A 14596-nucleotide genomic window follows, 5' to 3' on the forward strand; every position below is an offset into this window, starting at 1 on the left:
TAATTCTATGATACTATGACTGTAGGATTCAATTCCCACCGGGATCTACTTCAAGGACCACCAATAACCAAGGTGAAGTTTGCTGAAGGTGCTTTGGGTGGGAACTGAAGCTCGCGCATGTACTAAGTTGCTTTCTCATGCTACTTTCTTTCATCTCTGCAGCTTGATAAGGCAGGCAGAACGCACATTTATATGTCTTTTCTTTCGCCGAGTCACCGCTGACGAAGCTCGTCTGCAAATAATAACAATAATAATAAAGAAAATCGTTCCAAACCTTCCAGAACCAAACCAGGCAGCAGCGCAGAGCCGCCTCTCCCCCTGCTCCACGCCGGGCGCTCCGCGGGCGCGGGGCGGGGCGCGAGGCGGGGCGCGAGGCGGGGCGAGGGCTGGAAGCGGAGGCGGAGCGCGGCTGTGCCGACCGGCGGCGCTCCGCGCTGCCCGCTCGCTGTGTGAGCCGAGCCCCGGTGCGCACCGCGTTGAAAAGTGCCGGCGTCGGCGTCGGCTCCCGCAGAGTCTCCCGGCACGGCGGCGCTGCCGCTCCGCTCCCGCAGCCCGACAGCTAGCAGAGCTTCGCCGCGATGTCCGCGTTCCTCCTGGTTCTCCTGGCAGCGCACTGGGGATTATCACCCGTCGCGGAGGTGCTGGCAGCGGGAGCCCGCGGAGGTAAGAGTGTGCGGAGCGCGTTTAACTTTCCTCTGGTGTTGGTATCGTCCTCGCGCACGGGAAGTTTGGAGACATAGAGCTGAATGGGTGCAAGGGAACTTGGGGGAGTTTCGCTGCGGAGAGTCAGCGAGCATCAGGAAGGGGAGAGCCGAGCTCTCCCGGGGTCGATGCTCCCGTGAGGAAGCGTTAATGTGGAGGTGCAGGTCCCGAAGCGCAGCCGAAGTTCCCTCCGGTAACGCTGCCCCTTTGCTGCCCGCATCGCATCCGAGAGTTCGGGCTGCAGGCAGCGCTGCGGGAGGGAGCGCGGGGCCGTGGGCAGCGCTAGAAGTTGCAACTCTTTCTCTCCTTAACGAGTCTCTGATAAAAGCCTCCGCCGGGGGTAGCGTTTTGTAGCGGTCTCGAAGCTCTCGTTTTTGGGGTTGAGTTGGGGTTGGCGTGGAATGGAGCGTTTTTCAAAGTAGCGGATCCTCTCCTGTCTCAGGTGTGCCGAGCTGCCTCGGGTTTCTTCCCTTCGTGCAAAACGCTGCTAATCAGAAGACAGCTGTTGGGCTGTTGGCAGCCCTTTCCCTTCCAAACTGAACGTGGCTGCGCTGAATGCTGTTGTGCCCAGCCTGTCGAACTTAGCTTCGTTTTAGCAGACGCACAGTTCTGCACAACGTTCAGTTCTCACTATTAGGCATCCAGCTTTTCTCCATCGCATCCACACCACCTACCAAAGTGTTTACGAACTGTTTGCAACTCGGTGGGGGGAGTGCAGGGGGCTCTGCTCTTCGGGGTACGCATTCGTGCTTCAGTTCAACTCCCGAACCTCTCCGGTCCTTCCCACCCAGCTATCAAAGCAGCTCAGGTGATTCGAGCTGCAGAAATGTGAAACAACCAGCTACGGGAGAGGGAAGCATTGCTGCAGCATCCCAAAGTTCCGTGTTGATAACGCTGCCTCGTAACTGTGAGAATAGTACGAAGGAACGAGGGTGTAATTGCACCTGAGCAGTGTGCTGAGCCAGACGGGAGAGGTTCTTAAAAACCTTTCAGCTTTGCTAAAGGTACCCATGCCTTACCTCTGTCTGGGAAGATTCGTAGCTGTGGCAGTGTTGTTTGATGGAAAACGTTTCAAGAACTTTCTGTGATATTCTCAGAATGGTCAGATTGTGCTCCAGTAGCTGTAGCCTGTGTCTGATTTCATGAATAAGAATCAAACTTGCAAACGTCTTGCAGAATTCTTCTGGAAACTGATTTATCATCCTGTCTCCTTTCATGGAGATAAGTAAATATTTCTGAATATTAATTTTTGTTGTGTAAATTTTACTTCATTTTCCCTAGATCTTGTTTTCATTACCTTGCTCTGACTTAGTGTTTCACAAAAAAAAGTGCTGTCAGCTTACATTAAGATCAATCCTATCTTAAAAGACAGCATCCTTGTAAACCATACCAGCCCCAAAAGTGGGATAAATCAAATTTACTTAGAATCAACTAGCTCATCATATCATAATGTCATGTCTTATCAAAACCGAGTGGAGTACAAATCAAGACTTAAAAGGCATTTTGTTAAAAAAGTCAAATGGTCTCAACATAAAAAGGTTGAGGCATCCAGATAGCAAATTGCTTTTGCACATCAGATAAACTTCATGATATACTGCTAAAATTATTGACCATACCAAGCTGATCCTCCTTCACAGGAGGAAATTCTGAGGCAATGAAGCATGCTAGGTTTAATGTATGTGAAAGGCACTGAAATTTGGAATGCACTGCGGTTCAACATTGGTAGGTAATAGAGAATTGGGAAAATGTCATGGATTGTGTTAATAGCACTGTTGTGGTAGCCATGGTAATGCTAAATATTAGTGAATGTTGTAGGGAGAGGTAATGCCTATTAGACTGGTGGATAATTTTTAGGATTAGAAAAAGAGGAAGAAATAGGAACACTGAAGTTTGAAGTAATGAAACCTCTTCTCTAGTTTCCCAGTTGACTGGGAGAATATCCTTGGATCGGTTCTGCCCTTAACCAGGTTACAAATGCTTTATTTTGATGTATGTATAAATGGAAGAAAAAATAAGATGGAGAAAGAGAAGGAAATGAGATGAAGGAAAATAGAAGCAAAGTAGTTTGGGAAGGGGAATACATCAGGGGAGGTGATAAGATGAGGATAACATCTGGGTTCTGCCACCTCAGTCATGAAGTATAACTCGCTCCTTGGTGCTTCAGTCGATCTCCTTCTGAGGAAACTCGCAGCTCCCTGGTAAAGAAGCTGTAATGGTCTCACTAAGGAGCCTGAGAAACCTCAATGGATCTTCACAAGTTTCCATATTGTGAGAAATAGGGTTGGGAGTGCTGTAGGGCTTATTCCTAAAGGCTGTCAGATAGTGGTCCTCTATTGAGTGGACAAATGTTGTCTGGGAATTCGATGCTTGCTGAATGATGGCATATCACACATTCAATTCATATTTTTAGGTAATTTTAAGCTTTTAAAGGAAAGGCAAATCTTCATGGAAGTGGCTTCTCTCTGAATTCGTAGTGTTCAAAGTGTCTACCTTGGTTCCACTTAGCAGAGAATTTACCGTTTTCACAGTGTCCTTTGACCATGTTTAAGTAAAGGCTGGAGATGAATTGCTTAGAAATGGAATTCTCAGGTTCAGGGTTCAGCTGATGTTAATTTGGATTACTCACCTGGTAACAGGGAGAAGCCAGGTGAAATCTATCTGTCTTCTGGTGGTGATTGCTGGTGGCCTTCCTTCTCCATCAAGGTGTCACAGCAAGCAGCTGGATATGCTGGGTGGTTTTTCATCAATCTCTTTATTAGTAGCAAAATGCTTGAAACCAAGGGTACCAAATGCTGCTGCACTTCACCAGCCTGAGCTCTGGCTTAGCAATCCATTGGGAAGTACTCTCTAAAAAAGACCCATTTCTGTGCTGTACTACAGAGGTGCTTGTTCTCATTCTTAATGCCACTTGTGTGCCTTGAACATAGGTAATAAGTACTAGTATTGTACATGAAAAAGAAATACTTCCAAGGTCGCAGTGACATTCCTATTTATTTATTCCAAAGAACAATGCTGCAGGAAGCACAGCCCGCTATTAAGAACTTATCTGTCATGGGAGAGGTGAAATTACAGGGAAGGGTGGGAATATATCAAGGAATTTAGGACAGTAGTTAGAAGGATGTGCAATAAGAAGTAATTAAAGAAATCGTGAGAGATATCCACAAGTGCAATTTCAGTTTTATAGAGCGATCGGTGATGTATATTTGTCCTCCATTGGGTATATGTGACTGCATGAAAATCCTGATGCTTCTGGAGACTAAGCTGTGTGGTTACCTCTGACGTGCTGTACATGTTCCCTTCTGCAGGTTATTTTCAGTTTAGCTCAATATTTTGGAACTCTAGCTTAATAAAAGTGTTGCAGATGTCACCCTTTTAAACTGTGCATTTTGCAGTTCAAAACAAGATGTTTTCTATGAGGACTGTGTGTAAACTTGTCCTGTAGCAAGCTTTTTACTAATTTATCTTAGAGCTTTAGCAGGTACTTTTGCATGTTGAAGTAGCTGATCTCCAAAGACGTGTGGAAAAACTCTAACTTCATATAGTACTTTTTTTTTTTTAAGTGTTATGTGAAAACTTGAGCATATAAATCTGTACCTTTATGTTCACGTGGACTTCATCTTATCTGTAGCATGTGGTGAAATTTGTGCTAACTTCAATGATATCAGACAGCAGCTTGAAAGTATTTTTTCTCTACAGCTCTGCTATGTCCATTTATCTGCTATCTGGAGTTGAGTAAAATAGGGTTCTCTTTATTCTATTGATTGTAAAGGTAGTAGGTATCTTCATTTTAAGAATTTAGAGTCATGGCTATCTCTAGAGATGCTTGTAAGCTCGATGGTAGAACGCTGGTTGTATTACTATAGCATACTTTCAATCATGTCATTTCATAGTTTTAATATATTAATCTCAATTTAGTAATCATGATTTATCAAATGTAATATTTAAAAAATACTTGAAGTCATTTTAGTGGCACTTAATACATTTTTAATCATAAACAGTGAGGATAAAAATATCAGAACTTGATTATTTTTATGCAAGTCATGATGACTATTGTACTTAGTGTGAGCTGGAGCTAAGTATGTGTATTGCAGCACTAAATCCTGAACTTGAGTGCAATTAATTCCTAATTGGACTTTTTTAATATTATTACTCAGTGACTACATGCTTTCTGTCCAACCCAGTAGTGTGTTGTAGTTACACAAGTTGTTTTTGGTCTGATTTTTGTCGTTTTCTACAAATAAGTTCAATTTACTGAATAGCCAGTCTCCAGCAGTTTGATTGGTGACCATAATGGTAAAAATGCCCAAGCCGAATTGAATTTGCAAATGCAGTAAGGCAAAATATATATATTTTTAATCTATCTGGTTTTATTTTGTTACGCTTTGTGTCAGTGCATCCCACCTATCATCACAGAATGACTTGGGTTGGAAGGGAGCTGCAGGATCAAGTTCCAACCCGATAACATTAACATGGAACTTGACTGGGGCTCTCTGTATTTCTCAGGCAATCTTCAAATGTGGTATATAGTATAGAATCTGACCCTTAAGAAGATGACTGTATGTCCCTTTGGCAGTCTCGTTTTTCTCCACCAGTTTGTAATAAATTGTGGTTGTGTGTTAATACCCAAACATTGCAGTATATAGAATACTGCTAAGTAATGGGGCTTCTAAAAGATGATGTAATGCCTGTCTTGAAGTGAGTTACACTCTAAGACTTTTATTTCTATTCAATTAGAAGTTGAGTTCTCTGAGTTGGAAAAATAGAGATTACAGTATTAAGAGTTCTAGATACGGTACATCATGTTCTGAAATGTGCTTCAGTATCAGCCAATGTTCCTAGACATTTCATGTGTGGCTTTCTGTTGAATAACATGGCCTTCCAGAGGAGCTGAGTTGTTGAAACACAGCTTTGCTTCAGAAGTAGTGTACTTTCTTTTTCTTGGTAAGATTGATGCATTTAGAATTATCTATTGCCTTATTGTCAGTAGGACATTTCGTGGTAGCTTCTGTGTGTGACTCTACTGAATGACTTATGCTTCAAATATGACTGGATAAGTGCTTTAGCGACAAATCTTGAACTCTGAGAATAAAAAAGAAGTATAATTCCTCAAGGTTTCCACCAACACTGTTTTATTTAGGAGTAGTTCAGAAGCTTCACTATTTTTTTTTTTTTCCTTTGAATGAACAAAGGAATCTTGGAGAATGAGAACATGCAGTTTTGTTTTCTCAAATAGTCGTACGATGATATATTGGAGGGGGAATAGACCATGTGTGAGACAAATGCTGATGCAATGCTTTGCAAATGCAGTATTTCTCCTGTGGGCTGTTTTGTCAAGGATGAATTCTTCTGCTCACACGAACGCACGCTCCAGCAAAACAAAACAAAAATACCCAGTCAGTTTTTCATATAATGCTTTGTGATTTCAATTTGCCTGTCTGCAAACTAGCAAAAATCTTTTTTGTCAACAGTTTTTAAAATGCAATTTTGATATTATCAGATAGTTTAGGCAGCCGCTTATTCTACTGCAATTGGTGGAGAGCACTTGGGTTTGCACCTGTTGCTTTTGTAACATGCAGCCAAGCATTTTCCTCAAACGTGGTCTTTTAGAATAATTTTTCAGGCACTGGTAGATGTACCCAAATAGTACTATCTGATCTATCCTTCCAGCATACCTCATTAGAGAGATGCTGTGGTGATGTGTAGACATGAAAATGCATATAAAACAGTTACTAATGCAAGGAGATATGAGAAAAATCACAGCAATTTTCTGGCTGGTAGGTAGTTTTCCCTAAAACGCCTGCCTCTTTCTGCTTGCAAATGCTATGGAGATGAAAGAGGAAAGAGCAAGGTAAGTTCATTGCCATTCTTTTGCATATGCAAACACACTGATTTATCTGAAGTATGTTGATATTTGTGTAAAACTGTGTGCTTATGAAAGGGAAGCATGCTGTTCAGCAGTGCAACTTCTCCAGAAAAGAATGGTTTTACTTAATTTGTTTTACTATGCTATCGAATAGACCACACACCTGAGTTAACACAGCTGAAATCAATGTAGTCTGTGTTTTTGTCTTTACTGGTAACAGGACCAGGATTTAGGAGTGCAGGGAACTTGGTCATTTTATTTAGAATACAACTGAAAAATCTTAGTTGGAAGACAAGTTACTTTTTTCTGTTTTGTATTAGAGACTTTGAAATAAAAATAAGGTTTTTTTTAACAAAGGTAGCATCGCTTTTGCCTGGATTTCTTTTATTGAGCCCACTTTATATTTCCCAGATCTATTTTTTTTAAATATTTGGATAAAATCATCACTGCTTTTCTAGAGGACCATTACAAACTGAGAAACTGAGTCACTTGTTTTGGGGAGATCAGTTTTTCCTGAGATACAGGCAAAATTCCAGACAGATCAGTGTGTTGACATGTATGATCTGCTACTTGGAAGCAGTCAGGTTACAGCTGAACTTAGTTCTGCGTGAGGCAGACAAGACTGGCTCATTTTCTAGATGAAGCACTGTACTTATCATTCAAGATGTTTAGTTATGGCTAGTTTTCACTCATTCCAAGTACCTAAGACTCATTAAAAGAAGCTTAGAACACAAAATCTGATGAATTAGAGTAATGAAGTACAGTGGCAGGGATGTTTAACAGAGCATTAGAATTGTGGTTCATCCTACTTCCTACTGCATGAACAGGGTAAGTAAAAGTAATGAGATGGCACCTGGGTCAGAAGTGAGTAGTACTTTATTCTGAAATCACGAAGGAAGTTTTCTAGTAAACAAAAATCTGATGGTGATCCAGAAATCGTGGAAGTCTGTTCTTCACTACTGATGCTGATGTACCACCCAGCTTCCCAATTTCTGACGATGTGCAGAGGTGATGAAATAATCAGTGTTGCTGGAAAACCAGCAGTTATGATTTAGAAACTACTGCAGTTTCACTAAGTTAGACTCCTTGAAGTTCATGTTGTCTGTAGTTTCTCAGCACCTCTGATTTCAAAGAGTCTTTTATAAGTTGTGTGTGAAAATGTTGGGATGCTGCTCTCAGCCATAGGGTTTGGGTGATCCTGTGTGGAGCTGAGGTTTGGACATTGTGATCCTTATGGATCCCTGCCACCTTGGAATATTCTAGATCTCCTATTCTAATACTTGGTGAACTGCTACTCTATTCAGTTGAGGAGTCCTGGAAAACATGAAACCTCACCTCACTAGAAATAATGAAAAATCATTTATTTTGAGTAATTGCATTGAGTTTGGGTTTTTTTTTTTTTTTTTTTTTTTGAGGGATATCTGCAAGCACAGTGTAGGCTCAGGACTGGAAGCAAAACAAGGAGACTGCAAAACTGAATTCATTCCTTCTTGGGTCCCCTGAGCCAAATGGTTCTTTATATTTAAGATACAGAAAGAACAGTGAATAACAAATGCTTTCTTTCTGGTAATGTCATGTTATGATATTCTTAGGAAAATATTTTAGGCTACCTTGTTAAATTGTGTACAATGGAGATGAAGCAAGTTGAGACTATGTGAGTGTGGGAAAAGCTAAGGCACTATTCTGTGCCTGCAGCTGGTCATGTTGGATTGCTTTTATTGCTTCTGTGGACAACCTAGCAAGGCTACACCAGAGCAAGCATCTACCTTGCAGGTGTTGTGTGAGGCTTGCCTGGCTTATAGCAGCAATTAGCCATATAGGGCTGATATGAGCCACTTCTTTGAGGATATTTTGCTTGTATATGCATGGATAAATGAAATATTAGATAGGGAGAGGTATGACTGCAAGGTGTGGGCTAGAGTGCCAGAGGGCCAAGCAAACAAGGTCTTGCACCCTGACCCCAATGGCCCTGCTACTGCAGTGCTAAAAATTGGAGCTTGTACCTGGATCAGTGTGTGTATACAGAGCCATCAGAGTGAGGTCCTTCTCTTGGCTTGTTACATTTCTTTTTCTGGGTTTCGAGGGACTGTGACTTAAACAGAACTGACAGTACACAATATTACCCATTTACTCTGTAGATAATACTCCACTGGAAAATTGGTGTCAGCTGATCTGCCACTTTGATTTTTTTTTTCAGAGACCTGCAAACTGTGTATGCCACAACAGTGCAGGAGAGTATCAGATGGAAGCTTTTGTAACTTGATTTCCCAAAAATTCTAGGTAGGTTTCCTCAGATCTCCAGCCTTTGTTGCTTACTTGGTCCTACAGAGTAGCTTTTTCTTCTGTGCAGAAATCTGGTCTGTCATACCAAACTTTGACTGATCTTTGGGCGATAAGAAGAGGGTTGGAAGCAGATGGCTGTCAACACAATGACAAAATTCTGTAATGCTGCTCAGATGCAAACTGTGGGGCTCCATATTTAAAACACATTCAAGCAAATAAAACTGCTTGTATTTCTGATGCAGTTCAACAGTTGCTGTGGATTGTTCTTAATACAATTCGTGCATTTCTGTGATAAATTCTCTTTTGCTGCAAAAAGCTGAATTCTAACTACTAACCAATTAGTAGTATTCAGCAATGAGTAAAGCACTCTGAACCATGCTATGATTTTGTCAGTGAGAATCGTTAAATGCTCTTCAGTGAAACCGCACTGATTTGCGTTAATTGGTGGCCTGTCTTTTCACAAAGGTATCAAGCTGTGACAAATGTGCCTTGCAAAGACGAGGTAATGCAGCTAAACGTGCAGTGACTGCTCTTGCGGTGTTGGCTGGGCTCAGGAGGTAGCCGGTGACTGCAGGAGTGCTTAATGTGCGACCATGGAGAGTTAAGAGCAGTACAACTAAAAGCATTTACGTGAAATAAGGGCTAAAGAAGGGACAGGGCAACTTGGGTTCTGTATCACGTTTATAAGTTGGTAGTTGGGTCAGAGTTCTTTAGAAAGGCTTTTTTATAAAGCTAACATGGGATGTGAGAAGCATGATGGAAGTATGCAAAATTAACAGAATATCTCTTAAAGTTTTATTTATTTTAATGAAATAATGTGAGAGTGCAACTGATCAGTGGTCTCTTTAGCCTCACAGTGGGCATTTTCTTGCCAAAGATAGCATGGCATATCCTTGGTGGTCCTAGGAGCAAAGCAACACTATGGAGAGCTGTTTTTTGAAGCCAGCCATTGGGGCTGCGTTAGTTTTGGGGAGAATACCAATATGTTGAGCATGGTTATCTTGAAGCAGCCACTACTGGCTGATCATGCATGCATAAAGCTAACAAGGGAAAACTAATTCTAAGTACTTCTAAATTTGCATTTAATTCCACTCTTCTATTCTGTTTTATGCTTAACAGAAAAAGCTGCTGCATCTAAGTGGAAAGCTTTGAATAACACTGTTTAACGTGACACCTGGTAAGCATCCACTGGCCAGGAGCTTTACATTTATACTGAGCAAATGGAGTGGTTAACTTGTTCACCTTGAATTGCACGCTGGCACCTTGAGTAGAATATCTCACTTATCAAATTTCCAAAACCTCATGCCTGGGAAAACCTCTTATGACTTCAGGAGTCCAGGTGCTGCAGAGCTTATTAGATAGTAACAGCTTTTGTGGATACAAGTGCCTGTTGAATGTTGCTTTCATTTGGAATTGCAGCCTGAGGGAAACAAACAGCCTAGAAGTAGGTAATGGAAACAGGCGAGGAGGGCTACTTGTTAAATTACTGGATTATTTTATTAGGTAGAGAGCAAGAAGGCCATGTCCATTACAAAAAATAAAAAAAAAAAAGCCCTCCAACTTTAACTAAGTTTCACTGTATTTTTGTACCCTAAAATTTGCTTTTCTGTGAGTGGGGATTAGCAGCAATGTTTGGCATATGTGAGTATTGGTTTGTGTAAGCTACAGGGAAATCTAGCATCTTCTTTTCTTCATGATATTGCAGGATTCCTTGAAGTTGTTGGAAACGAATGTATTAGTGAAGAGCTCATAGATGAGCTATATATAATTGATTATAGAAATGAATGGCAGTGCCCTCTGAGACTTCAGGTACATATAGATGTATTTAATGTTCAACTGTCTTGAAGACTTCAAGAATAACTTTTTCTTTGTGACTGATAACTAAGGCTTAAAACAGCTCATCTCAATAGAAATAGCTGCCACTGTTAGGCACAAATGTCAGCGGTGTTGCAGTGATGTTTTAATAACACAAAGTGATCTGCCCATACTTCAGTAATAAAGTTGCACAGACTCCAGTTTGCTTTCTTGTCATCTTTCTATTGACACCTTTCTGTCAAGAAGATGAAGTGAAGAATTGAAATCTAGTTTTTCTCTCATGTTAAATGTATTCTGCAAAGCTTTTGTGAAATGCAATGACTGTGAACTTTGTAGATAGTGTTTGCATTTGGGACTTGCAGGGAGATTTACGTGAACTTTGTGCTGTGGAAGTGGTTGCCCTTTAAAGCAACCAGATTTATATGCAATAAGCACATTTCTAAAACTGTATTTTGTAGATTAGTTTAGTCTTTGTGCTTTTTTTTTTTCTAGAGCAGCAGAATACAATTATCAGTGTAAACTGAGATTTCAAAACAGGTGAGTTTGAGTGTATGGATAAACTACATGTATTTTTCTGGGGAACCTGTTAGTGTTTAAAACAGAATAGAAAGATGATCAAGGAAACTGTCAGGGAATTTTCTAGCTGTGGGTTGAATCTGTCCAATGCTATAGTTCAAAAACTCACTGTTAATTAATCATCTTAATCCTCATGATAGCATGAATGTTGCTTCCAGTGATAAAGAGAAAACTAATATCTTTAGAGACATCGGTCTGCTGAGCTACCAAACATCCAGAAGGATGTAATTCAAAAGCAATAAGTAGGAGGTATGCATATGAATTTCATTAGCTAGTAATAATATGTGTCCCCATACTTGGGAAGGAACACCACTTAAAGCCTGTGCTTTCTGCTGGCCTGGTGGGGCTCGTGTAACTCATAGAGTTGCATCTTTTCCATCATCTTTGCAGACTTTTGTGTAGAAGTGGCTGGGGTAAGGTTTTCCAGAAACTCCCAAAATCTCTTAAACAAAACACATTTTTCTTTAAAATATCTGAAGAGCTGGGATGAGGTAAAGTGCTGCAATAGAAGTTTGAATTAGGATTTTGCTGTGTGTTGATGGCAGACATGGCGCAGGATGCCTGTGGAAGGACTGCTCATGTATGTAACTCATCAAGAGGGGGAAATTCTGTTTTCCAGGGCAGTGATACCGGAATCAAGGTTAGACTGGGAGAAGAACCTTTCCTTTTTTGCCCTTAGTGACCTTTTGCTTGCTAGAATGCCTTCTGTGCTGGAGCAGCTCACCATGCTTTGTTTAAACAAAATAATGATGAAAGACTTGAGCAGATCTTGGCCATGGCAGTATAGCCCTAGGGGTTGAAGTTGCACCGGTTGAGCGATGCTAGTGCTTGAGCTCACCCAATAGCGGAGATTTGGAGAGGAGAATTTGTATCCCAGAAAAAGGTGAAATGTTGCTGAAGAGGGAAAAACTGAGGGGCTACTTTCTCCAAGTTCTTGCAGTTGGACCCTAACCCATACAGAGCAACAAAAAAAGAAAGGCTCCATCAATCTTTCCCTTATTAAATGTGTTCTGCTAAATTGTGTTCATCACGCTGTTTAAAAGAACCAGGTTAGAAATCTACTGACAATAAATGAAGATTTATTATATTTGGTGTCATCGTAGACCTAATACAGGATTGGAATGCGAACTGAAGTTTGTGAAAGAAGTAAAAAAAAAAAGTCCTGGTGCCATTTAATTAACTGTCTGGCCAATATTTCTCCCTTTTTTTTTTTTTTATTGAAAAATCTGTACGTTGCAACTGGCTTCAAGTATGCTCTTGGACAGCTCTGCTAGCAGCCAGAGAATAAATACACTAAAGTACAGACAGCCTTGCACAGCTCCACACATACCAAATAAAATCATACCTTGAGCTGCAAAACAATATTTTTTTGGTTTCGAAACAGAATGCAATAATTGCATATGTTTAATGAAAATAATTTGTTAGGAAAGAATTAACTTTTCTTCTCATCAGCATAGATGGAATATCTCTTAAGTGTGCTGTGGGACAATAAAGAGCAGTGCAAACAGGAGCAGGGCTTTTATCTAAACTTAGGATCCACTTGTTTTTGAAATTGAGTTTTTCCTTTAACCACCTGCACGTTGAGAGGAAAGCTTTAATAAATTACTCTTCTTTAAATTATGGGAAGTTATATAGGCATTATTACTTCACTTTGCATATTAAAATGAGGTGTTTCCTGCTAATTTGGTTTCCATTTGAAGTTCTGCAGTTTAAATCTCTCTCATGGGATTTAACTAGTTACCTTGCCACTGGATTAAGACATACTGGAGGACAGATGTAAATATCTATTTTATGCAGCTGATACTGTGTAGATATTTTATAACATTTTCCTCTGTTGTTCTAAGTGATGCTGCAAACTTCATTCAAAAATACGGGAGCTGGAGAACTCAAATTTCTGGAGTAAACTTAATTCTGGATTTGTCACTTAGCTGAAAGTGTTGGTGTCCAAAAGGTAACTTATGTGTTTATTTTTATTTTTTTTACCTTAAAAAGCTGAGGACGTGTTTGTAGATATAATATATACATGGTCTAGTGTGTTAGCGACCTGCAGAGTGATCATATTTTGGGGGAGGTGGAGACAAACTCTTCCAGACTTGAAGACAGCTGAAAGAAATCAGTCTCAAGTATTGAATTGCCTCAATAACTGCAGTCCTGCTGGTCCAGATTCCAGCGGTAGCTCTTGAGTTGAAAGGTTAATGACTCATTTTCTGAGCAGTGCAGTTTTCTTTCATTTTTCATTTACAATTATCTGCACTGCTTTAAAAACTGAAAGGCACTTCCAAAATGTGTTGTACTCAGGCATTATTGCTGTCAATTAAAGTTATTAAATCATACATCTTTAAAAATGAAATCCAAATACTCATTAATATGTTTCCATTGCTCTATTGCCACTTCATTATGGAATTGACAAGTATGGTATTGAAGCAGCTCTGGAAGTTAGTGGCTACCTTTGCCTAATGACAAAGATATTCATTTGGATACCCACTTTTTTTGGGAATACCTACTTTTTTTTTGTTGTTTTCTTGAAAGCAAGAGCCTTAAACATGGAAAAAACAATTGAGAGCAGAGCATCTAAGGTCTCTGGCTATGGGTTGTTAGCTGCTGGGGCAGTGCATGGTGTTAGAATGGATGAGCAAATGTGTTGGTCATACTTGGCATGTAGGGGCAATAAAAGAAGAAACAGGCACCTTCAAAACCCCTGACAGAGAGATAAGGATGTCACAGAGAAGGTGCAAAGTGTATGCCTAAGAGGCTGAGATACTGGTGGTGGTTCTGGGGAATGGAGGATGGTGAGGGCAGAAGCCAAGCTTTTTATTTTTGCAGCCATTTGATATGGTATTCGTGCTCCTCTGTGAATTCTTTAAATTAGCTATTTCACTTTTTCTGTAAGTCTACTGTACTTTGACTCTTAACTGAATTAAGTCCCATTATAAATGACATCTTTCCAACAGTTGGGATACAGGTTAGCACTCCCATGAGGGACGATTTAATGAGGTTGTTGCTATGACAGCTCAGCTCCAGGCAGCACATGTGCTACCTCAAAACACCCTCTCTCCCCTCAAATATCACAGCAACTTTTGTGCTGGCTTTTTAGAACTTTGCTCTTAGTGGGATTCAAATGCAGCACTTTGTATTTATATTTTCTCTATAACACAGCTGAGGATTTGACAGTCCACGCTGTTCATTTCTTTTATTTCTGAAATGCTATTAGTAGTACATGGTTTGACAAGCAAAAGAACAACAAGGTGTTAACTGCAGTTATTTCAAAAGATGCTCTGAGGACGAAGTCAACAGATTTACAGAAAGAATAGACACATATATTGCACTGTTTATAGTGAAAAATATTAGGCCTGTCTT

At 40.4% G+C, this 14596-nt stretch overlaps 1 protein-coding gene across 5 annotated transcripts in view; it reads left to right on the top strand.

Moving 5' to 3' along the window:
- The first annotated feature begins 411 nt into the window (after positions 1-411).
- Positions 412-14596, top strand: part of LRP1B (LDL receptor related protein 1B) — a 587100-nt gene continuing 572915 nt past the window's right edge. For all 5 annotated transcript variants that reach the window (XM_052675647.1, XM_052675649.1, XM_052675650.1 and 2 more), the window contains exon 1: positions 412-663. In XM_052675647.1, coding sequence (XP_052531607.1) covers positions 579-663 — 85 coding nt within the window. In that variant the 5' untranslated portion in view covers positions 412-578. The remainder of the gene's footprint in view (positions 664-14596) is intronic.

The sequence above is a fragment of the Tympanuchus pallidicinctus genome, unplaced genomic scaffold (assembly GCF_026119805.1).
Source record: "Tympanuchus pallidicinctus isolate F22 unplaced genomic scaffold, pur_lepc_1.0 scaffold15, whole genome shotgun sequence".
NCBI lineage: Eukaryota > Metazoa > Chordata > Aves > Galliformes > Phasianidae > Tympanuchus > Tympanuchus pallidicinctus.